Genomic DNA, 26,685 nt, shown 5'->3' on the forward strand with positions numbered 1-26,685 from the left:
TTAAATGAGCGTACGATAACGTGACGCACGAAGCGATTTTGAACGCGTTAGAGGCACTAGGACTTGGTGGCCAGCTCTATTTCTGGATAAGTAACTATCTACATAAGAGGTATTTTTTCGTACTTACCGAGGATGGCCCAATCTCAGCATTACGGTAACCGTGGGGAGCCTCATAGCGGAGTACTGAGCCCAACGTTCTTCGTCTAACACTCATTGGGCTCGCCGACACCCTGCCATGCGCCGTTAGGCTCTCCATCTATTAGCTCTCTCTATTGCAGCTTCGCGCGCGGCTACGGAAGGCCGCCACTTTAACATCATCCTACCTTCGAGAACAAGGACTTCATATATCATATGAAAAGTGTGCAGTGGTGGCGTTTACCAGGAAATCAATGTCTCCATACGTGATATCCGTCGACGGACTATTGATCTCGTACAGCACGACTCACAGATTTTGGGGGGGTGGTCATTGACAGAAATCTCTCCTGCACCCCTCATGTGAATTATGTGAGAAAACGCCTGACAGAAATTTGCCATATGTTTAAGTTCCTAGCAGGAAAAACCTGGGGAGTGCCAATACAGTCTATGGTGCAACATTACCGGGTCCTCTTCATTTGATTCCTGTGGTGCAGCCTACCGGTCATGTCCAGCACCTGCAGAACTAACCTCAATATAATCCAAATCATCCAAGGCTGAGCCCTCAAGATATGCCTTGGCCTAGCACGGAGTGTATCAACGACTGAAGTTATTGCAGTCGCTCAAGATTCCACTCTTAGAACGCACATTAGCATTGAAACAATGCGTGTGCACATGAGACACTTCGCCCGGACCCCTACCCACCACCTCGCAACTCTCCCAGTAGATAGGCCCCACACGACATTCAGTGCGACTGTCTTCGCACACGGTGCTTCTTTCAGATCAGGTTAGAAACATGCGGCAAGCCCTTCCATTCCTCCATGGTGTGTGCACCGTACTCAAGTAAATCTTACTATCCCAGGACTTCAGAAAAAGTCGGACTTGCCGTCATCAGCACTAAAGCAACTAACTTTACTTCTTTTGTACGAGAAATACAGCGACTGCACACACATCTATACTGATGGATCAGCTACATCCACCAGTTCCGGCAGCACTGTAGTTATACCACCAATCAGAATAACCCAGAAGTTCAAGACTTCCCATGTCACTACGTCTACAGCTGCAGAGCTCGCGGCTCTCCGCGATGCGCTTCATGTGATAAGTGCTGAAAGTGCCAGGTAATGTGCAGTCTTCTGCGATTCAAGGCCGGCCTTGCAATGTGTGCAGTCGTTTTTCCGACATGGAACTCACGATCAGCTCACGTGCGAAATCATGGAACTTGTCCATCATTTAGGAGAAAAAGGCCATGATATATCTTTTCAGTGGAAACCAGGTCATTGCGGTAACATAGGAAATGATAAGGCAGATAAGGCAGCTCGGATGTTAAACCAAGAAGACCGCTGCGTTCCCATTCCTCTCTCAGGAACTGACGCCGCGAGACAACTTCACAATCTAGCTCGCAAAACCTCCTTAGCAGAGTGGAATACCGCACATGCAAGGCGCACAAGACTGCACAGACTAAACCCGTCACTTCAGCTGGGACCTCCAGCGAGTCTGCACCGACGCGAAGCGTCTCTTCTGTGCCGGTTGTGGCTTGTAGTTGCCTTCACGAATGCCTGCTTAGCACTAATAAAAATGACTGATAGTCCTACGTGTGATGTTTGCTCATGCGAGAACAGTGACCACTTATTGCGCCATTGTCCTCAATTTCAAACGCAAGGACAATTTTATCCAACGCATTCAGGAAATTCGATGATCGTCCTCTGAGTCAACAGACATTACTAGAGCACCGTCCCCACCGATCAACGGCTCAGAAGGCAGTGAAGGCACTTTTGTGCTTTCTCAGAACGTCTGGTTTACGAGAGCGCCTTTAATTCAAGTGCTATCCGTGCACGTATCTACACCTTCTCTCTCTTCCCCTTCTCCCTTCCCCAGCGTAGGGTAGCCAACCAGACCCTCCACTGGTTAACATCCCTGCCTTCCTATATTCCTCTCTCTCTCCCTGGACGATCATGATGAAGTGCGGCGACCATGCTAATATATGTGTTAGGGGCATCGCGGCGCCTAGTCTTTCCACGCGGTATTTAGTGAAATCAACACTTTACGTATACTGCTAATAACCGCACAAACCTACCAATTTATTTATTTTTCATTTTTTATAAACCACTTTATTTGTTTCAAACGCATTTTATGTTATTTTTTTTGCTAAGGTGTTTTTTTTTACTATTTTCACCACACTCGTAAAAACAACACGCTGGTTACGTCTACAACCACCTTTCTCGCTGTTCTAGAAGGAATTATTAATTCACCATTCGCCAGCATGAGAAACTGTACTCAGTGGTGCGCATCACGGTTGGCTCTCTCACTCCTTCCTTTCTTCCTTTTCAGAGGCATGAAATGAACTGTGACCAGCGTCCGGGAACCTGTGAGCACTGCGAAAAGAACTTCAGGACCCACGAAGAGGTGATGTCTAGCTGTGCAGAATGTTTTAGTTCATTTGTTTATTTGTTTGTTTGTTGTTTGCTTGTTTGTGTGTTTTTCTTCATTTTGAATGTTTGAAACCATTGGCTTGCTGATAATATACACTACGTATATACTAACAGCGGAAAGCAGAACGCTTTATTCTGTGTTTCTCTTCGACTTATTTTGCGCTGTTCATCGCGAAATGTTTCTCAACGGCAATGATAATTCGGCACGTCGCAGTTTCTCGTTTCATGTTTAATTTTCACCCTCCTGTTTAGTGCATAAGACATGTTTTCAATCCGTGAGTGTACTGATTTACTTCTGCAGCTATCCTGAAAAATTTCTCTCTCTCTCTCTCTCTCTCTGTGTGTGTGTGTGTGTGTGTGTGTGTGTGTGTGTGTGTGTGTGTGTGTGGGTGTGGGTGTGTGTGGGTGTGTGTGGGTGTGGGTGGGTGTGTGTTTGCTTCATTGAAAAACTTCGAAAGCAGTTTAAAGTCGGCGCTGTGGCTCAGTGGCTGTACTGTTCTGCTGCTAAGCACGAGGCTATACGGGTTCGACTCCAGGCCACAGGGACCGCATTCTGATTGGGCACAACGAAAAGAAGCAGTTAGCTGCGGAACCCCGTGTTAACGCTCAAGAACATAACAATATGGTCAAGACTCACACGCTTCCCTCTGTTAATGCTTCTTGCGTCGGTCTTTCGTTGCTTTTGGAAATCAAGCCACATTGATTAGAAGACCGAGCAAGACGGAAATAACCATAAGGAGGCGATAATTATGACAGTAGTTTCTGTGAACTCAAAGCGCACTTGTTTATTTTTTTTTCTATTTACCAGAAAGTAGAATCGGCGACGTTGCTTCCTCAATAACGTGTACCCCTTCGCTATCTTTTTCAGCTGGAGCGGCAACACAAGGCTGTATGCCAGCTCATGCCTGTCGACTGTTCGTTTAGAGAATTGGGCTGTGACTACAGGGTAAGAAAGACTTCCTGAGCGGCTGCAGATTTGCGAATGAACTTGAGTGTGACTGCTGATTAGGGTTGGGTGAATAATCAAATACACTAACTATTCGCATTCGAAATGAACCACTTGGTATTTCCGGAAATTCAAAAATAACCAAATATTTTTCAATAAGCTTCTGTTAAAGGATTCCGTTTTCCCTCTGCTCAAAGAACTATCGCAAATTATCGAAACTAAAACGTCGATAAATCTTTTGGCAGGAATGCTGAAACAAAACGGATAATGGAAGTTTTCTATTCTGTTCGGCGGCAGCAGCCTAGGGGACTACCTGCGCGGTTTGCTTTTTTCTTTTATTTAGTGTTTTTGGCAGTCTAGTCATGAAGCATTTTTATTTGGAGTTGTGCCAATATCAAATGCTAGATTTCCAATGGAATGCTTCGACAAAAGAAGAAGAAGTCTCATAGATACTCGGGACTCTTATCTCGTTGCGTAACAAGAACTTGTTAGCTATTAGTAACTTGGAAATTGAGTTTGAGTTTGAAATTGAGTACAGTATGGCCTAGTCTTACTAATCACAACACCACATTACTACTATGACAACACTGATCATACAGCCCAGTTCATTATAAAGATTTAAATTTTTGTATTGAATGATTGAATCCAAGTGCTTTGCTTGTTTTTTTTTCTTGTGCCTCTGAACCTGAAGGAATAGGGAAGTTACGTTGTACTGTGTATTTTCAGTTTCAACATAAGCCACACTGTGATTCATGGTAATCTTCTATTGCTTCGAATCTGTTGCTTGGCGGTTTTCGTCAAGAAAACACGAGGATTTCAACATTTTTGGTTGTAGGCCTCTTCTGTGGATTACTGTTAGCTCGTTAAAGCCAATTTACGAGACAGACAAAACGCAGCTCGGGCATCACGTCCTTTGTTTTCACCGCTCTATGCTATCGTATAAGCACAGCGCAGGTCGACCGTGGTCGACGCCGACAGCAAAGGGCGCGCACCTTTTTAGAGCGCAGTTCTGAGGCCCTTCTTGCCTTCTGCAGCCCTTCTTGCGTTGACCGTTGGCGTGCCTCGGCGTTGTACCTAGGCGTAACCTAGCGAACGAGCACCGCGAACGGTGAAAAAGCGAACGTGGAGTGCAGCGGGGCGTGCAATACGGCGACAGCGAGGAGTAAAGCGAAGGAGGAGTTGCAGAGGAAGCATGAGGAGCAAAGCGGAGGAAGCCACCTTGAATTACCCCCAGATGGCGCTCACGTCAACGCATCCGTGGCAGTGGCGGCACTTCGGCGGTGCGGGGGAAAAAAATAACCGGATGGCCTTGACGCATAGCGCTTGCCGCGAGCATTTCCCGGTGAAGATTACGGTTGCATCAGCTGCAGCACAACCTGCATGCCACTGTGTGTCTGGTCTGGTCTGACTGAAATAAGGCTAGTTGAACTGTCGTTCGGCTAGTTGAACTGTTCCTGAGTACTATGTCCCACTAGGCCAGCAGTGATCTTTATTTATCTCATTCTGCTAACTCCCTCCTTCTCGCATGAAGTCAATTCGCGCAAGCCACATACGAAAGTCGCATACGAAAGCAGCCATGCTCCCCATTTGTAGCACTTGTCTTATAAGTTACATCGTTTCTCGGTACAGGCAACCAGGCGAGACATGGAGAGCCACGAAGCGAGCGGTTGTCACAACGATCTCCTCGTTCGGAAAATCTGCCGTCTGGAAAAAGAGAACGAGGTAAGGTGCATCGATCCCTGGTTTTACGGCTTGCCGCTGTCCCGCGTTCCCCAACAGCAGCGACACCATCCGCAACGGCCACAGAAGAGTTCATTCATCGTAACGAAAACGGCCTGCTCGTGCGAACTTATAGACTGAGCCGATGCTGGGTGTTTGGACTGGACCGTTAAGTACGTTAAGTTAAGAAGCAACACATCCCTTTGGGCTCTGCTTCACATAGACGGCACCTCCAGAATGACCCACCTGGGAGAAATCGGCAGTCGCCTCTTCATGTTTCTCTCTCCTCAAACCTTCGTCTTTATCTCTCACTTTTTCACCTTTCCTGTCTTCTCTCTTTCATTTTACTTCCTTTCTCCACGGTGGCAAGGGTTTACCTTGTGTGGCTATCCTACCTTGGGTACACCATATTTGGTTATAGTGCCGGCGTACGGCTGGCGTCGTGCAGGCTTGAACACAAGCTCTGCCGCGTCCCCTCGTTGGGCTCAGCGGTGGGCGGTCGGCGCTGTTGCCGAACATACACATTTTCCTATGGCAGCGCAAGCCTCTGTTTATGATCGGCGTCTGAAAAGATGCTGTACCGAAGTACCATTCCAATTCTCCTTTCGAAGCAACGCTCCAACTTTCCCCAAGTACTATGTAGTCCACAGTGAAACCAACATGCCAGTAAGAAAGCTATATCCATTCCTTGTATCCAAATGCCTGAAAGATAAAATCGGACCGATATAAAAAGCCTCCAAAATGTCCAGCGCGGACCTCCTCCTAGAATTGAATGATAAAGATCAAGCAGAGAAGCTCTCTGAACTTACCAGTATTGGCTACGCGACAGTGACAGTTTCAGCACACAGAACATTTAATACAAGCGGGGGAGTAATATCTGAAGAAGACTTTATTGGTTTAAGCGATGCGGAACTGCTGGAAGGTTTCCAGGAACGAAATGTTGCTAAAGTACAAAGAATAGTAATTCGGAGAAACGACCAAGAAATCCCCACCAAACATGTTATACTCACCTTCGGAAAAGCGTAATGCCTACTTCACTCGATGCAAGTTATGTTAAAGTCAATGTGAGACCATATATCCCGAACCCCAGACCATGTTTCAAGTGCCAAAGGTTTGGACATGCTTCATATGCATGCCTAGGACAGACAACTTGTGCTAAATGCAGCTCCAACGATCACCAATATGAGAATTGCACCTCTTCACCACATTGTGTTAACTGCAAAGGAGATCATCCCGCTTACTCGCGGTCTTGCCCTTGCTGAAAAAAAAAAGAAGTAATTCCACTAACTGTGAAAGAAAAAATCTCGTTCTTTGAAGCCAGAAAGCGATTGTCGTACCTTTCGCGACGTTGTTATGCCGATGTGACGAAGGTGGGGGCATCGTCACAGAGGCCTGAGGAGTCCTGCGAGCCCACGCACAGTGGTCCCGTAGTGACGCCTCCCGCAGCCGTGGGGGAAGCAGCCAGTGCTGCTCCATCATCTTCGAAGACCCTGCAGACACCAGTCCCGCAGGGCCCTAAGATCAAACGAACCCTAAGGCCCGAGACAGGTGTTTCGGCGTCCAACTCTCGGTCTTCCAGCACTTCAGAGAGAGCGATGGAGGTCGACCCAAAAACCCCGGTGTCATTGACACCGAAGGACAAGCGCTCTCTCGAGCGCGGTAAGAGGGACAAAATCCCAATAACCACTCAAATTAAGAAAGCAATAACCTAAAGGTTATTGCTCATTTGTATCAGCCTTTTTAAATCCATGTCACCTAACATCTCACCTCTTACTTTTTTCGTAGTGCCATTTCTTACCTTTCCATTTCAAAATGGCTTTTATTATCCATTGGAATTGTAGAGGGCTTTTACACAACTTAGGTAACATCAAAGACATGTTAAGTAGCTTCTCTCCTGAGGCCTTGTGCTTACAAGAAACAAACCTAGGCGAAAAGCACAAAAACATTTTAAAAGGCTTCACTGTTGTACGGCGCGACCGTACTCAGGCGAACCGCCTTTCGGGTCGTGTAGCTATTGTTCTACAGAGCGGCATTACAGCTAGAGAAGTTCCCATTAATATTCACTTGGAAGCCGTTGCTGTCACGGTTTTAGCACACAAAACCATTACCATTTGTTCAATGTACATTCCACCACATTCACATTTTACTGTGAGAGATCTAGAGTTAATTTTAAACCAGCTGCCTAAACTTTTTTTAACAGCGGGAGATTTTAACGCTCATAACATATTATGGGGTAGCAAAACAACTGACACCAGGGGACAAACACTTCAAGATTTTATCCTGACAAACTAAATATGCCTTTTAAACACTGGTGCTGCAACCTACAGCTCCTCAAGCATAGGAGATATGAGCTGTCTAGATCTGGCGCTGTGCACTCCATCTCTCAATATCGATTTTCAATGGAGTGTTATTAACAATCCTTATGGTAGTGATCATATGCCCGGCATTATTAAAAAACATCTCCTTTCTCTACAGTACCATTAAAATCACCCCGTTGGAAACTCCATCTAGCAGACTGGCCTCTCTTTACTGAAAAACCCACTCTGGATAACATATCAGAAGAGTTAACCATAGACGAAATGAATGACAAGATTTCCGCCTGCATACTTGCTGCAGCAGAACGGGCAATCCCACAATCCTTTGGCTTCTTAAGAGAAAACCTAAAACCCTGGTGGACGAAGGAATGTACACAAGCAAAAAAAAACTACAAACCAACGCGTGGGGTATCTTTCCGCCATACCCCCCCCCCCCCCCCAACCACAAGAAAATCTACTCTGTTTCAAAAATCAAAAGCGAAAGCAGGGTACACACGCAGACAAGCCTGGAAAAATTATGTCTCGTCTATAAATAGCTCAATAACGTCCAAACGAATGTGGGATCAGCTTCATAAGTTTAGAGGCGATTACGCTTCTTACGCTATCGTCATACTGTCACCTCCAGGCACACAAACAAATATAGAAGAGCAAGCAGACAAATTAGGGCAACATTTCCATGATATATAAAGCACAGAAAACTATTCTGCTGCATTTCTGAAACATAAGCAATTAGCAGAAAAACTGAAGCTCCCGAGCACAGGAAGTTCACAAATACTGTATAACGCTGCTTTCAGACTTCCAGAAATCAACAGAGTACTTACTAGTGGCAAAAAAACAGCACCCGGTCCGGACAGAGTGCATCACGCAATGCTAGCTCACCTATCCCCTAAAGCAGTTGAGACCTTGCTTCATTTCTTCAAAATAATCTGGGAAACTTGAAAAATACCCAAAGAGTGGAAGAAAGCCAGCATAATCCCTTTCTTGAAAGCAGGAAAACCTCCCACAACAGCAACCAGTTATAGACCCATAGCACTCACAAGTCGTCTTGCAAGCTCCTATGAAGCCATCATCAACATAATAGTGACATACGTCCTTGAAACAGAACCTGCTAGATAACCATCAGTGTCGATAAAAGAAAAGTTGCTCGACAACAGATCACCTTATCCGGCTAGAAGACGAGATACGTGCGGCCTTTCTACACAAACTATATTGTCTCACTGTTTTCTTTGATTTAGAAAAGGCGTATGACACAACATGGAGGTTTGGTATCTTAAGGGACTTAGCGGATTTAGTGGTCCGCGGTAGAATGCCTAAATGTCTAGCCGATCTCATGTCCGACCGAACATTCCAAGTGCATTTAGGAACGGTGCTGTCCCACGTATTCATTCACGAAAACGATGTGCCTCAGAGATGCGTATTTAGCACAACATTGTTTGTGGTGAAAATGAACTCGCCCAATAATGCAATTTTATTCTCTGTGATGCATTCATTATATGTGGATGGTCTACAAATTGCGTGCCGTGCATCGAACATGGCAACCTGCGAACGGCAAATTCAAATCACGTTAAACAAACTCACGCAGTGGGCATCTGAAAACGGTTTTCGCTATTAGTGTTGTCTTTTCACAAGAAAGAGGCCTACAACCAGATCCACTTCTTAAGCTACAAGAAGCCACACTACCGTTAAAACGAGAACACAAGTTTCTGGGTGTTCCATTTGATAAAATGTTAAACTTCCTGGCACGCATAAATAGCCATAAAATTAAAGCGAACAATGCTCTTAGCATCCTTAAAATCCTCTCCCGGAAGCGCTGAGGCTCTGACCGTAAATGCCTGCTACACATCTACTGCACTTTGGTGCGGAGCATATTAGACTGCGGTAGCATCATATATGGCGCAGCCAGACTATCTTACGTCCGACGACTTGATACAGTTCATAACATTGGACTACGACTGGCAAGTAGTGCTTACAGAACATCGCCTATCCAGAGCTTATATGGTGACTGTAATGAACCTCCTGTAAAGCAGCGCCGAATGCTACTAAGTTTTTCTTATGTACTCAGAATTCAGTCTTCACCAAAACACATATGTTTCAACATTGTCACACAGTGCAACTCACGCATAGACTATACAAACAAACCGAAATGATTAAGCCGCTTGTCCTGCGATATGAGCAATATGTTCGGCATTATAACATTCCTCGCGAAGTTCTCCAGGTTGCAAAAAAGCCACAGCGTTTGGCCCCGTGGTACGATTTTGAACCGCTATGTGACTGGACATTGACACATTTAAAGAAGAAAGACACCCCACACGAACACATCATATAAGAATTCCGTGCTCTCCAGGACAAATACCAAAATTGCATGGAATTTTACACCGATGGCTCTAAAACAAAAAAAAAAACACGTGGGTGGGGGGGGCCGTAACAGAACATGGGGAAATAAGTATTCGATTACCACAACATGCCTCTGTCTACACAGCCGAAGTCTACGCAATATGGACTGTAGGTAAAAAAGAGCATCGCCGACAAATACCAAAACACAGTAATATACACTGATTGTTAAAGTACACTGAAGGCTCTACACGCGAAATCCAAATGTGAACCCCTGATTGGGGATACGTTAAACATGGTAACATTAAACAAATAAGACCCGTCAATTAGGTTTTGCTGGGAACCAAGCCATGTTTGGTATACCGGGTAATGAAGCAGCGGATAGGTGTGCATCAATGACAGCAAGCAAATACATCACAAGCACGGCACTTCCATATCGAGATAGTATCGCAGCGATTAGGAAGGCCTTGACGTCAAAATGGCAACAGGAATGGGACCAGTGCATAAGGAACAAGCTACATCTTACTAAACCCGTAATTGGTGAGTGGAAGTCATGCACTCACCAGCAACGGTTCTATGAGGTGATCCTGTGTCGACTTCAGATTGGACACGCACATTTAACACACAACTTTCTCCTCCGAAAAGAAAACCCGCCGACTTGCGAAAAATGCAGCCAACCTCTTAAAGTAATACATATCCTTATAACATGTCCACACTTTAAAACACAGCGATGGAAGCTTTTACACAACCTATATAATTTACATGCACCTTTACACCCTGTCCTATTACTGGCAGATGACTCGCCAGGGCCATTTACTAACCTGTCCCACTTTTAGAGACAACTGGATATTTACACGAACTATAATGCAATGCCGGTTTGCCTGCTCTAACCTTGCGTTTCCTTTTGTCTTGTGACTGGCGCAGCATGGCCTTCGTTGTATTTGTGCCATTAAACCCCAACTAACCAACCATCAGACGGCTTTTTGGCAATTATTTTCGTTTGTTCCAAGATAATAATGTTTCAGTGGCGTCTGCGCTTTCTTTTCAGGACCGTAAGAACTCATTCCATCAAATATTAGATAACGTCAAAGCATCAAGCGATAATACGATACAACAGATGGAAAGGAAAACGGTAAGTCTTATTTTAATCTTTTAGTGTTCTATAGCAATGAACTGTTCTTCGTATCACTCCTGTTAAAATGTGTTCCTGGCTTCAATTCTCATAAAATTGAGACTTTGCGCTAAGGTATAGCAAGAGCCGCATAATCAAAGCGCCAAAGCAACATTTCACCATGGCTTTGCAATCCAACGTCCCTATTGGCGCCGAGGACTTACGAAGTCGCCATCTGTCGGAAGCAACTCGCTTGCGTAATATGAGGGATAACGCGACGCGCTCCTCATAGGTTTCACTGTCGGCGCTCAATAACAACTACGTGGGTGCCTCACACTCTTAAAACGGTTAGACCCTTTGGGGTGTATATTTGTCCCACAACAATAATCTTCATCTGCCTTGCTTGGGTTTCCTTTCCTGAAAACTCGGCGCTCGCTGCTTTCCTGTCGAGAATGCTGCGTCACACTGATAACGGGCATGCTGTTCGTGACTGGGAAGTACCGGGCTCGCAGCGTTAAAGAAAGGAAACGCGGGCACCACCGATGACGATTATTCCTGTGGGACAAGGTGCGCCCCAAAAGGTGTAAATTTTTCAAAGAGTGCTCCTGGACATTTCTGTAAGTATTCTCGAAACGACAGAAGTTATTTTCTGTCAAAATAATCATCTTGTGCAAACAGAAAGCACAGAATCGTTTACAGACCCTATCTCGATATAACTTTACTGAATACGTACAGTGAACACCATATGAGCGTGGTCGCCGCGATAGAGTCGACCGAACCGGCTTCCTGCGTGAAAGGTCGGCAATTGCTGAGAGCGAACGATGAAATATGCTCTAATAGTGGGCTGTCTGTATAACCAAATGGAGCATAACAAAATGAAGATTCAAAGCAGCGATCACACAGGTTCATGGTGACCGGCTAGGCGTTGGCATGCATGTCGGCGCACAATGTTTTCCTTTCGCTGCGAGCACGTTTTTGCACCGTGCCGTCAGATTTAGGTCGCAGAATTTGAGCACTTGGGAGTGCACGAGCAAACATTGTTGCGCGGACACAATCAGAGCTGTTCAAAAATATTTTAGTTATAACAAGGGACTTCGACTCCTACGGCAATTTGTGCTGTGCCGTCGTGACGACTCAATCTTTCTTTTTTTCGTTTCTTCTAAACCATCGGACGTCTCGTTGTCAATATTTCTCGTGTTACATTGCACTGTAGGTTTATCGGTCTTCTCATGGAGTTATTTCCCGCTGCTTCTATCTTCTTAATACAGTATACAATCATTGTTTGGTGCTCACACAAACAAGAGCATATGCCATGCCCTTTTTGTAACGTGCTTCCTATCGTTCCCTTTCCATTACAGTGAACTTGCCAGTGTCTAGCAGCAACATGTTCATAGTTCAAAGCTTCATTCTCAGTGCGCGCTTTCTGCTGCTCCCTGAACATCACAGCACCGACGCAGTAGCAGAAATATTCCGGAAGTGCTTCCTACGCAACCAAGCTGTAGCCGATGACTGTTTGCTGGTTCTAAATTTCGCGATCCAAGGTTCACGCAGCTTCTTGTCCCAAGGTTTGTGTGAAGGCTGACACCGTGCTCCATTGCGTACGTACGGCAATACGGCACCGAGCTGTAGCTTACCATGCTGGACGTCTTCAAAGCCAGCCACTACCTTTTATAGTGCTCTCTAGTGTTGTCAAGTAGACAGTCGAAGCGGGAAAACCTCCCCATGTAATCATAACCGCAGCGCAGGTGAGACTTTAAACATTCATTTTCGGCTTGCTTCGGCGTTTCCGAAGCAGCCGACGCACCTGCTGTGTCCACGTCATCCCTCATGCCACGACACGCCGACGACAGAGCCAGCTTTTACACTGCTGAAGCTTGCCTCCTGTAAACACTGACGATGGAACCAAGTGGAACGACTCGAGCATATAGGGAAAGCAACACCACGTCGCAATCTCTTGAATGTTTTCCTAAACTTCAGTGAGAAGTGTATTGTGAATTTAAACGTGATGCAGATTTATGATTAAGCAATTCCTCCCTTTTCCTCTTTTTCCCACACATCTCTGCAACGTTTAGGCCGAACTTCAGGAATCTGCCATTGCTGAGAGAACATTGCGAGCTAAATTGGAAGAGCGACTGTTGACCTTACAGAACGAGCTTGAAGTGAGTATTCGACTTTCCAAGAGAGAAAAATCTTTTGTGGAGATTTAGTTTCCTGTCAACTAATGCAGTAATTCCCTAGAATATTGACACCTAAGTAAAGTGACTTTGTGCCCATTACAGGGCTCCGACAAAGCTTCCGCGTCTGCGGAACTAACGATATTTCCATTCCTTACTAGCTTGTACAACAAACTTCTCGATTTGACGGCTGACACTTTTCTTTGTTTATGTACTTTCTCGTGCACCTGTCTGCTGACCTAACATGGAATACCCACTTTGATGTAATAACTTCTAAAGCATAAAAACTCGGATTTGTCAGACGCTGCTTACATCAAGCTAACCCGAAGACAAAATTTATGGCATACATCTCTCTGGTTCGCTCTAAGTTAGAATAAGCGTCATTCATTTGGAACACACATACAATCTATTTAATTGATAAACTAGACTCTCTCCACAATAATGCTGCCGGATTTATAAGAAGAAATTACTTACGTCATTCCAGCATCACTAATATGGAAGCGTCGCACCACACAGGCATTCCTACAAAAGAACAGTGCGGGCACTATAATCTCACTTTCACAATAATTATCGTAATCAATCGTCATTGGCGGGCTCTTACATGCAGCCTGCCCATCGCATTTTTCCGCGCCTAGATCATCCTTTCAAAGTTGTATGGCAGCATGTACGTACAAAGCACCTAAATACCTCCCCACTATTTCGCCCCATCCGTTATTGGAATACTCGACCACACGACGTCGTGTTTATACTAAACCACAATACATCTACATATTCTGAATAGGTAGTTTAGCAACGATTAATATGCGAGTCTGAATCCTTATGTCTACAACCTGGTACTATTTTTCGTATACGCGAGGGTGATTTATTTTCTCACCATCTATGTTGCTGTTAATGACTATTCGCGTGCTTCACTCTAAACCCCCTATATTTTCTGTAACACCCACCTTGCCCATGTAAAACTGGTCGATAACTTTGCGATGTATGTAACGCTTCAGACAGCTCTATCGTAATTTCTTTTTCGTTTGTTCAAGATATAAATGTCTCACTAGCGTTATTGTTTTCTTTCTTTTCAGAACCATAAGAACTCATCCTTTCAAATATTAAATACTGTCAAAGGAACATGCGATGATAAGATACCACAGATGCAAAGTGCAATGGCAAGTTTTATTTTAGTCTTTCAGTGTTCCGTAAAAATGAACTGTTCTTCGTATCAATCCTGTTGAAACTAGTTCCTAGCTTCAATTCTCATAAAATGTAAACACTTTGGGCGTAGATGTAGCAAGTGGCGTATAATTAAAGCTTCAAAGTATTACTTCCCCATGGCCGTGCAGTCCAACGTCACTATTGGCGGCGAAGGCTTATGGAGTCACCATCTGTCCGAAGTGACTCGTTCGCGTAGTATCAGGGTTTAACGCGTTGAGCTCCTCGTAGATTTGGCTGTCAGCGCTCAATAAAAACTACGTGTGTACCCTCCTGGGCATTTCTGTAAGTATTTTCGAAACGACAGTAGTTATTTACTGTCGAAATATTAGTCTTGGGCAAAGAAAGCACGGAATGCTTTACAGACACTATCTGGATATAACTTGACTGAATACGTACAGTGAACGCCCACTCAGCGCGGTCGCCGCGATGGAGTTACCCGAACCGTCTTCTTGCCTCGAAGGTCGGCAACTGCTGAGAGCGAATGATGAAATATGTTCTTATAGGGACTTGTCTGTATAACCAAATGGAGCATAACAAAATGAAGCTTCAATGCAGCGATCACACAAGTTCACAGTGACCGGCTACGCGTCTGCATGCATGTCCGCGCACAATGTTTCGCTTCCGCTGCGAGCGTGTTTTCGCACCGTGCCATGAGCTTTATGTCAGAGAATATGAGCATTTGACAGTGCACAAGCAACCGTGGTTGCGTGGGCACCACCAGAGCTGTTCAAAAATAATTTTGTTATAACAAGGGACTACGACGCCTGCGGTGATTTGTGATGTGCCGTCGTGACGATTCAATGTGTATTTTTTTTTCGTTTCTTCTAAATCATTGGACGTCTCATTACTATTCCTTGTCATGTTGTATCGCACTGTGTGTTTATCGGTCTTCTCAGTGAGGGATGTCCCGCTGCATTTTTTTCTTAATACAGCATACACTCATTGTTCGGTGCTAACACAAGCATGAGCATGTCCCATGCCTTTTTTAACGTGCTTCTTGCCGTGGCCTTTCCATTGCAGTGAACTTGCCAGTGTCTTGCATCAACATGTTCATAGTTCAAAGCTACATTCTCAGTGCACGCGTACTGCTGCTCACTGAACATCTCAGCACCGACGCTGTAGCAGAAATTTTCCGGAAGTGCTTGCTACGCACCCGAGTTGTAGCCAATGACTGTTTGCCGGTTCTAAATTTGGCGATCCATGCTTCACGCAGCTTCTTGTCCAGCGGGTTCGTGTGAAGGCTGACACCGTGCTCCGTTGCGTACCACCGGCAATGCAGCACCGAGCTGTAGCTTACCATGTTGCACGTCTTCAAAGGCAGCCACTACCTATTACAGTTCTCTCAAGTGTTGTCAAGTGGACACCCGAAAGGGAAAACCTCCCCATGTAATCATAATCGCAGCGCAGGCGGGACTCTAAACTTTCAGTTTCACCTTGCTTCGCCGTTTACAAAGCAGCCAACCCCCTTGCTCTGTCCACGTGATCCCCCATGCCACGTCACGTGGACGACAGCGCCATCTTTTTGCACTGATGTAGCTTGGCCCCAATAAACACTGACGGTGGAACCAAGGAGAACGACTCGAGCATATAGGGAAAGCAACACCACGTCGCAGTCACTTGAATGTTTTCCTAAACTTCAGTGAGAAGTGTATTGTGAATTTAAACGCGACGCAGATTTATGATTAAGGAATTCCTCCCTTTTGCTCTTTTTCCACCCCCATCTCTGCAACGTTTAGGCCGAACTTCAGGAATCTGCCAATGCTGAGAGAACATTGCGAGCTAAATTGGAAGAACGAGTGTTGGCCTTACACAACGAGCTTCAAGTGACTATTGCACTTTCGAAGAGAGAAACATTTTTTGTGAAACGTTCGTTTTCAGACAACTAATGCAATGATTCCCTAGAATATTGGCACCCAAGTGAATGTAATGAATGTAATGCCCACTTTGATGTAATAACTTCTAAAGCATAAAAAACACTCGGATTTGTCAGATGCTGCTTACATCAAACTAACCCGGCAAAACATCTTATGGAATACACCTCTGTGGTTCGCTCGAAGTTAGAATGGGCGTCATTCATTTGGAATCCACATCAAATCTACTTCATTAGTAGACTAGATTCTCTCCAGAATGAATATGCCGGATTTAAAAGAAGAAATTACTTACGTCATCCTGCATCACTAATATGAAAACATCACTGATATGAAAGCATCACTAAACATTCCATTACTAGGGGAAAAAGACTGCTCGCAATATTACCTCACTTTTACAAGCTTTACCGTAATCAATCGTCATTGGAGGCCTCTTACACAAAGCCTGCCCATCGCATTTCCCGGCGCCTAGATCAAGCTTTCAAACTTGTAATGCAGCATGCACGTACAAACCACTTAAATAACTAACTACTTTTTCGTGTCATCGGTCATTTGAATACTCTGCCAAAAGGGACGAAGACCAAGTGATTCTATTAGACTACTGTTCCTTCGCGATGCAGTATTTTCGGCTTTTTTGCGTGCTTTACAGGGAGTCGCCACTCCCATTGCAACGGCATCTCTCTGTGATGATCCATCTCTGGCGATATTTCTCAAGATTTTCTGCTCTTTTTTAGGCTTGGACACTCTTGAGGATGCAGCGTGCGAGCTTTGACAATTAGGGTACATGGGCTCTGTTGTACGGCAAGTGTGAGTGTTCGGAACATCGTGGGCATATCATTGTATTTCGGCAGATAGCAATCACATGTCCGATTCTTTGACACCTTCTGCACTGAAGTTGTTTGAGTACGAAAGGTCGTACCAGATGCGGAAAGTGGTCGACCTTTACATGTGATGGTAGGCTGTCACCTTTCAACACGAGCCTTACACAGGTCGACTTGCCAAGGCGCCGAGGCCACACCATTTGTTGCAAGTTTGATTAAAATTGACCAGTCTCTGTCGCTAATTGATGTGTCAATATCATAGACGACAACCAAGGTTTTGTTGTCCTGCAAAATCAGGTAGTGGACATTGATGTTGTTCAGTAGCTTTACTGCCATCAAAGCATTGATTCCGTTTCGGTTCTGGACATCAATAGCCAGGACGTTGTTTTCGAGTATTAATTCTCATATTTTTGATTTCTCCTAGCAAAAGAGACTCGAGAGAAACGGAACTCTGTTATCGATCAAGGTGGTTGAGGTTCCCGGCAGGTGTGCCCGGCAAAAAAAGAATTGTGTGCGCCGAAGGCCTTCGCAGTGGCACGACGGTAGTCTTTGTTGACGAACACCGTCCGCTGATGTTTCTTCTCTTGGCCTTCCGGTGTACCACTCTTTCGAAGCCTTCGTCATCTGAAGCGTCATCGCTCGAGCAGGAGTACAACAGTGTCCTCGCTGTCAGCTTGACTAGGAGGGCAATTACTCTTTCTCGGGCCGGTTCCTGGCGTTTTCGGGAGCGATAAGGCGACTCTTCCGAAAACGAAAGTATACGAAATCCTCTTCCGGTTCAAGGGAAATGTCTCGTCCGGCAATGCCGCCTCCTTTTCCGTCTCCAGTAAAAGCACGAATATCAATGAAAAAAGCGGGCATGCTATTCATCCTTCATTAAGAGAGGTGTGGCGAGCACTGCCGAATACATGCCACCAGTCAGAGCCGCAGCACATGTCTCACCACCTAAAGTCAAATGTAGCTTCAGTTGACCAAATGGGAGACAGGGATTCACAAGTGATTGCTATGCTCTATTCGCTCTCGAATGTCAGGCGTCTACTACTGATAAACATGGACACTCCAGCTGCTCGTAGCGCATTGCAAGTACTGTACGCGCTGACTCCAGTACTTGAAAGCATCGCATAGCACCGTGGTTCGCCCCTCGCTGCCCTTCCACAAGGATGTCAAGAAAGCATCTCTATTACTGCGGAATACCCGTGCTCTCAAATCGAGAATTTCAGATTTTAGACACTTTGTCTTCGAAAACCGTTTTCCCATCCGCGTAATTTGCGAACCGAACGTGCATAATGTTATATGTATTGCTGGCTAGGAGGCATTCATGTCCACTACCTGTGGTGATGTGAGCAAGGTAATTCTATATATTAGATGTGATCTCACATACGTGTTGCACCCAGTCCCCACTCATGAGAACCACTACGTTTGTTTACTTGGGAAAACTAATAAGCTTACGTTCACACTCGTCGCTGTTTACAATGCTCGTTCAAGTGGCTTCGACTCTAAACGACTGCACAAGGAGCTATCAGCGACATCCGGCCCTACGAGTCTTACCGGAGATTTTAATGCTTACCATCCGCTTTGGGGAGTTTGAAGATGGACTCCAGGGGAAGTAGACTAGCATCCTTTGCCACACAGCATGACCTTTACTGCCTGAACGGTGGTAGTCTGACATATTTACACGGGCTTACATACAGCAGCAGTCAAGACTTGACCCTGATTTCTCGGTGTCTTGAACGAAAGGTGCAATGGTTTCCAGACATCGAATCACACGGAAGCGACCATATTCCGATATACCTGAAGATCAAGAAACTATCTAAAGGCTCCTCCACGACCCTCCGGCGAATTGACTGGTCGACATTTCTGTCGCAGATGGGGAATTGTGGCAGCAAGGGAACCATTCAAGTCTGGAACACGAAATTCAAGAAGCCATTCAAGAGGCTACGTGTGGTTTTCAGCCTTTCCCGAAATATGAAGGACTTGAACTTGGTTAAAACACGTTGGTGGGCTAGTTAGCACCCATGGTAGAGTGTAGAAGCGCGACTGAACGAGGACGTAGAAAGAAACAAACACAGACACAGCTATTCACTTTCAACTACAGAATTTGTTTTCGCACGCATCGATCAATATATACCCTATGAGTGGACAGACGTGAGAGAAAAAAAGAATATTCAGTGGGGAATTTCGATGAACCGTACACGTGTGCAAAACATGGTCAAAACATGTACTGCAATGGTCACAAATATAAACTGAGAAACCATATCTCCTTTTCAGATAGCGACACCGAAGGCTTCCTTATGCACTTTACCTCTAATTTTGCAATCGCGTAGGCCTCCACAATCTCCCTTGTCATCCTGCTATGAGCAGTATACAGAATGGAAGTATTTTCAAACAAAGGCTTGCAGGAACTATCTCGGCAGTGAATACCCAAACGACCCGAGATTATTCTAGTGACGTTATATTGATGCTCTTTTAATCTCTCATTGATGCCTCTGCCGGTTTGACCAACATACGTTCCTTCGCAAGAAAGTGGAATGGCAGAGACAAAGTGATGAGTGCAGGTTACAAATTGTTTGCGATGTTGAGTAGAACATGCATGCCTTTTTTTATTCTCTGTATTAACCTGTTTGCATAGCTTCTGTAGACGCTAAGTGGCAAAACCACGTCCACCCCCGATTTCCCGCTCTTCTTCTGAGGTTATGTGAAATGCAATGAATGTATGGTGCCACAGCAACTTTCTTTGATCTAGCTTTGGCACTGCTTCCCTTCGACGCGTTGTGAAATTCCTCCTTAAGCCCTCCCCGACAGAGATGAGCATACGCATCGGGTAACCAGAATCTGCCGTGCGTTTGGCCCAATCTCCAAAACTTGCATCCACTTTGTGGTCACATGACTTCGTCAGAGAATTATTGAAGCACGATGTTACTACTGCGCGTTTTACAAGTTTTGAATGAGTGGAATGAAATGGTAGAACTGGCTTATTGCCTATCGGCTGATAACTCCAGCAAGTCATTTGTGGAGAAAAGTACAATCCCAAGTCTAAAAACCTTATGAAATTGCCTATGGGGACTTCATGTGTCTACGACAAAGGGGACAACACTTCAGTGAACGAGGTTACGGTTTTTGAAACCAGCGAGTCAAAATTGTCTAACTCATTATTCAAACTGATTAGAAAATTGTCAACGAATCTGAACACTTTCACGACATCGGAGTCATTTTTAGGCATTCATCAAGATCCTGGTCACGTTTAGCTAGATATAAGTCACTTAAGCAGGGAGCAATACATGACTCAATACATGGGCCATCTTATTGTTTGACAGCATTTCCTTCCCAAGTCGCGTAAGTGGAGTTGCCATAAAATTGAAGAAGTTCTAAAGATCTGTCGCAAGTCAAACCACAAGGGTTTTGAAGTCGAACCGCTGCAAACTTGTCAATGCAGTCATTTACACATTTCATCACGTCATTCTGCGGGAGAGAAGAGTGCAGGTCCTTTAAGTCAATGGCAAAAGCGACAAGGTTCCTGTCTTGACAGTCTTTAAAGAATTCCACCACTTTTTCAGACTTAGTTACCAAAGATGGGTCGTCGATGGGCAGGAGCTCTAAATGCTTTTCTAAAAACGTCGCTACATGTTTCTGCCAGGTAGCATTCTCTGACACTATCACTCGGAGGGGATATTCCGGCTTCTGCGTTGTTGCTGAAAAAAACAATTCAAGGTCCCCGTTTGTGCGTTTTTTCGATAGACCGAGATAATCCATCTAGTTTGAAGCTTTTGCATAGCTTCTTTGCTTCATTTTCGACTTTCTTAAGTGTAATTTCATTGTGGACCCTGGAAGTTGCCGAAATGGCTTCACGAGCCTTTGAATTATACATCGTCCTGTTCGTGAAGCCTCGTGAAGCCATTTCGGCAACTTCCAGGGTCCGCAACAACATCACACTAAAGAAAGTCCAAAATGAAGCAAAGAAGCTATGCAAAAACTTCAAACTAGATGGCTTATCCCGGTCTGTCGAACAAGGCACAAAGGGGGACCTTGGATTGTTTTTCTCAGCAAATACGCCGAAGTCGGAATGTCCCCTCCAAGTGATAGTGTCAGAGAATGCTGCCTGGCAGAAACATGTGGCGACATTTTTACAAAAGCATTTAAAGCTCCTGCCAATCGACGCCCCATTTTTGCTAACTCTGAGCGAGTGGTGGAATTCTTTAGACTGTCAAGACAGGAACCATTGTCGCTGTTTCGGTTGACCTAAATGACCTGCACCATTCTCTCCCGCAGAATGACGTGATAAAATGGATAACTGACTGCATTGACAAGTTTGGAGTGGTTCGATTTCAAAACGCTTGTGGTTTGACTTGCGACAGGTTTTTAGAACTTCTTCGATTTTATTTTAACTCCACTTACGCGACATGGGAAGGAAATTCTGTCAAAGAGATGGCATATCCATTTGGTCATATATTGATCCCTGCTTAAGTGACTTATACCTAGCTAACCGTGACCAGGTTCTTGATGAATGCTTAAAAAATGATACCGATGTCGTGAAAGTGTTCAGATTCGTTGAAGATTTTCTAATCATTTTGAATTATGAATCACACAATTTTGACTCGCTGGTTTCAAAAACCGTAACCTGGATCACTGAAGTGTTGTCCCCTTTATCGTTGACACATGAAATCCCCATAGGCAATTTCATAAGGTTTTTAGACTTGGGATTGTACTTTTCTCCACAAATGACTTGCTGGAGTTATCAGCCGATAGGCAATAAGCCAGTCCTCTCATTTCATTCCGCTCATTCAAAACTTGTAAAACGCGCAGATGTAACATCGTGTTTCAACAATTCTCTAACGAAGTCATGTAACCACAAATTGGATGCAAGTTTCGGAGATCAGGCCAAGTGCCTGGCAGATTCTGATTACCCGATGCATATGCTCACCTCTGTCACCGAGGGCTTAAGCAGGAATCGCAAAAACGCGTGGAATGGAAGCAGTGCCAATGCAAGAGGAAATAGAGTTCCTGTGGTACCATACCATTATTGCATTTCATATAATCTCAGAAGATTAGCGGCGAAATCAGAGGTGAACGTGGTTTTCTCTGCCACTGAGCGTCTACAGAAGCTATGCAAACATGTTAATACAACGAATAAAAAGGCACGCATGTTCTACTCAACATTGCAAACAATTTGTAACCTGCGCTCATCACGTCGTATATGTCATTCCACTGTCATACCGAAGAACGTATGTTGGTCAAACCAGCAGAGAAATCAACGAGAGATTAAAAAAGCATGAATATAACGTCACTAGGGTATTTTCGGGTCATATGGGTAGTAACCGCCGAGATTTTTCCTGCAAGCCTATGTTTGAAAGTGCTTCCATCCTGAATAGGGCTCATAGCACGATGACGAGGGAGATTAAGGAGGCCTACGAGATTAAAAAATTAGAGGAAAAGTGCGTAAGCAAGCCTACGGTATCGATATCAGAAAAGTGGAAACAATTCCTCGGTTTATCATTGTGACCATTGCAGTACATGTTTTCACCATGCCTTGCACACTTGTAAAGTTCATGGAAATGCACCACTGAATATTCTTTTTTCCTGTCACGTCTGTTTCCGCTCGTACGGTATATATTTATCGATGCGGGCGAAAATATCTATAGTTGAAAGTGAAGCGCTCTATCTGTGTATCTGTTTCTTTCAAAGTCCTCGTTTAGTCGCGCTTCTACTCTACCAAAGAATTTGAAGCCGAACTGCAGCGACTACGAGAAATTCGACGACGGGCTGACAGAATCTACAAGAAAAATAAATCCATCCATCAACTCAGAGAGGAAAGGCGGTTGCAAAAGATTCAACACCATATTGATGCACTACAATCGCAAAGATGGAAACGTTTCTGTGAGTCGTTGGATGCACCTCGGCGATTATCTCAAATACGGAGAACCGTGCATGGACATCGCGTATCACCGCAAGAGCGTGTTCCTTTCAAATCCGTCGCTTTGCACCAAGGTCGCAGCGAAATGACATTGCTGAAGAATTTTGCTCAAGACTTGCCAGCTTGGAACCCCAACGCGCACTTACACCATGTGCCACTCCTGTGCAACGGGATTCCTGCATGGATGTAATGTTTTCGGCGGAGCAGCTTGAAGCGGCACTGGCGACTTGCAGGCGCTATTCGTCACCTGACCCGGACGGCGCTACCTATGCGGTGCTCGCCAATCTTGGGCAGAAAGCGCGACTCATGCCGCTAAACCTTTACAACGAGTCTTGGCCCAACGGTTTGGTTGCACGTGAATGGAAATGGAGCCGCTTGGTTCCACTTATGAAACCTTGTAGATCACCGTTAGATTTGTTATCGTACCGCCCCATCGCTCTGCCCAGTTGCATAGGCAAAATAATTTGGACCCGCCTGGAATGGTACCTTGAAAATTACGTGTACCCAGATGCTATGGCAGGCTTCCGGCGTGGGCGCTCATCCATAAATAATGTCATCGATTTGGTCACGTTTGTTCAACATCAAAAACGTCTGAAACGACTCACTGCGGCATTCTTCATTGACATAAAACGCGCCTATGATAATATAGCACATTATGACATTACAGTCGCCGACCGTTAATTCGGACCTCACGAGGACCGCGGAGATTTCCGAATAAACTGGTGTCCGAAAAAGCAGACTAAGAAAAAAAATTTAATCCTTTATTTCCACGCACTTATTCGGGCTCGGCAGTAGGCTTGAAGAAATTGTGAATGCGCCGTTGCACGCTGTTCCATTTACGCGCAATCGGATAAACGTGAATCTCGGAGTGGGTCGTAGAGTCACTATGGGCGACTGAAAGCACAGTCACTGCTTGTACACGCTCCGCATGCGACGGCAGCGTAGCACATGGTGCGTCATCTTCCGAATTGGAGTCATCGTCCTGCGGTGCAGCAGAAACCTCACGAATGATATCGCCGTCGTCGACTTCTGCGCTTCTCAGTACAGCAGTGCGAGCACCTGTGAAAATGACAAATGAGACGGTGTCCGGAATCGCAATGCAACCACTGCGCAGGTCTCGGCAGAACATCTTCCGCGTCAGTGGGAAACACATCGGAAGGCGACAATTCTTAGTCTTCACTCCACCCGCTTGCTGGCATTCCCCAGCGCACTCTGAGCGGGCACTGTCGGCGCCATTAGACACATGACGGGATGTTTCCGTATGCCACGTTGCATCACCGCCACCTCGACACAGAACACAAAGCAAATACCGCCATGCCGACACCAGTCGCACAAACGAAAAACGTGGCCTACTCGCAGCGTCGTGCGCGAAGAAACAAATCAGCTGCTGGATTCGTCTTGGCATGGTTAACTAAGCTGAAACCGGAACTGCTGTAGCGCCACTCTATCGAACCAGGCAGAAACGATGATGATGAGCCGGGATTTGCAGTAGCGCCACTTCGTGGGGCAGCAAGGAGGTTCCCTTCAAAACGAAAATTGCGTTCAGCAAGTCGAACCATGCACCGGTCAGGGTCGGTGCATGGTGCTCTCGATCGAGTTGGCTCAAGGAGTGTCCAAAAATCAAACGAGAGGTTGCAAGGTGTCCGAACTTTCGCCAGTTGTTATACATTATTGTGTATGGGGAGAAAGGCACTGCCGCGAACAGACGGAATAATCGAGCATGTCAGAACTTTTGGAGTCCGGAAAGCCAGTCGGCGACTGTGTACAAGCTCTGATTGAAGCCGGAATTGGTTGCAGTACTTTTCAGTTGCTCTGCAGTTATTTAACCAACAGGCATTCATTCCTTCGTGATGACCGGGGATGGCGCCACGACTAAGCACCAAACGTTCCGTGGAGTACCGCAAGGCGGAGTGTTGGAGCCCGACGCTATTCAACCTAGTGATCGTAGGCCTAGTCAGATGCTTGTCCAACACAGTTCAAGTATCAATCTATGCTGAAAACATGTGCATTTGGGCGTTTGCTGTAACACGGCTGCCGTTACGAGCACGGCAACAAAAGGCAGCTACGTTAACGTCAATGTACTTGCTAAAACAGAACTTAGAGCTATCTTCAGAGAAATTCTGCCTTGTTACATTCGCTCCGAAGGCAATGAAGCGTTTCTCTGTAAGTGTCAATGGGCAAGCTGTTGCAAATACATGGAAACACCACTTTTTAAGGGTAATTATCGGCCGCAACATTTCACGGAGCCCGCACATTTCGTACCTAAATAAGAATTTAATGACAATAATACATCTCAAATTTCTCGGCGGAAACTCATAGGGCACATTGGTGCGGTCAATGCTGCAGCTTTAAAACGCCTTGTTCCTCGGTTTCGAAAGATAGAGCCTACATGTGATTGGTGATATCTGCAAAACAAACCTGCGTGTACTCCAAACTACAAGCTCAAGCCCTAAGGACGTGTCTCGGTCTTCCTATGTGTGCGTCTAAAGTGGCAACAAACGTCGTAGCTTGAGATCACCCAATATCAACGTACATGGCAACCGAAGCTCTCAGGGCGCATATGCGGCATGTTGGCCCACTACGTTCTCACCATCTTGCCGCTATACCCGCTGAAAGGCCACACGCAACTTTCAGTCATATATTTGCTACCAATGGTACTTCCTTGCCATCGAAGCGCACCCCTGCAGCAAGACCATCCTCACCTTCATGGTGCCTGTACAGACCTGAAATGCGCCTCACCATCCCAGGAATCGTGAAGGAAGCTAACATGCCGTCGTTTGCCTTGAAGCAGGCCACATTAAAACTTTTACATAAGGTGCACAGTGGCTGCGTACACGTTTAAATCGATCGTTCAGTCACATCTGCAAGTTCAGATGCTGCTGTGGTGATAAAAACAAGATCCATCAAAATACAGCTAAAAATGTCACATGTGTAATCAACGACAGCTGCTGAACTGGTAGGCCTGGCTCATGCTCTTCATTCCATCCAGGAGGAACCACCCCATGTATCGTCAGTCGTTTGTGATTCCAAGGCAGCCCTGCAGAGCGTACTCTCAGCACTACGCGATGGATCACATAAGCAGCTCATCGCAAAGATCAGAGAAGTCCATTATTACCTAGTTGACGAAGGACACGATATATCAGCGGTTGCCTAATCAGTATGGCATACATGGCAATGATCCAGCACGCGCAGCTGCCCAATCTGCCCATGACGGCGTCAACTGCGTTGCCATTCCTCTTTCGAGAGCCGACGCAGCAAAAAAATTTTCTGCTCTTGCGCTTGACCTGACATTACCTCAATTGAACTCATCCGAGTTCACAAGTGCACGACTTCATACCCTGGACCCTAATTTACAGCTCCGTATTCCGCCCGAGCTTCCACGACGTCACTGCACACTCATATTCTGCCTGTGACTTGGGGTAGCATTTTTAAATGCGTACTCTTTCCTTATCGCAACGGCCAACAGTCCAATCTGTGGTTTCTGCGGGTGCAATGAAACCATCGCGCACCTTCTTTGTCAGTGCTCTCGTATCAGCCCGCAATGAGAAGTCCTCTCAGCCACCCTAGATAAACTGGACAAGCGCCCAATGACAGAAAACAAGGTGCTTGGAAAGTGGCCCTACGCAAACATCAGCACGATCCGCTATGAAGGCGCTGCTGTGGTACCTAAAAGACATGGGACTTTCTGAGAAATTGTGACTTTACACTGTGTGACGTAGGATTGTCCG

The 26,685-nt window shown here is 45.5% G+C and overlaps 1 protein-coding gene across 3 annotated transcripts in view; it reads left to right on the plus strand.

Moving 5' to 3' along the window:
- Positions 1 to 26,685, plus strand: part of LOC126544590 (uncharacterized) — an 85,126-nt gene that overhangs the window by 19,187 nt on the left and 39,254 nt on the right. For all 3 annotated transcript variants that reach the window (XM_072284973.1, XM_072284972.1, XM_055077752.1), the window contains exons 5-10: positions 2,461 to 2,535; positions 3,430 to 3,507; positions 5,137 to 5,229; positions 10,921 to 11,004; positions 13,056 to 13,142; positions 14,231 to 14,314. In XM_072284973.1, the coding sequence (XP_072141074.1) occupies positions 2,461 to 2,535; positions 3,430 to 3,507; positions 5,137 to 5,229; positions 10,921 to 11,004; positions 13,056 to 13,142; positions 14,231 to 14,314 (501 nt within the window). The remainder of the gene's footprint in view (positions 1 to 2,460; positions 2,536 to 3,429; positions 3,508 to 5,136; positions 5,230 to 10,920; positions 11,005 to 13,055; positions 13,143 to 14,230; positions 14,315 to 26,685) is intronic.

The sequence above is a fragment of the Dermacentor andersoni genome, chromosome 10, assembly GCF_023375885.2.
Source record: "Dermacentor andersoni chromosome 10, qqDerAnde1_hic_scaffold, whole genome shotgun sequence".
Taxonomy (NCBI): Eukaryota; Metazoa; Arthropoda; class Arachnida; order Ixodida; family Ixodidae; genus Dermacentor; species Dermacentor andersoni.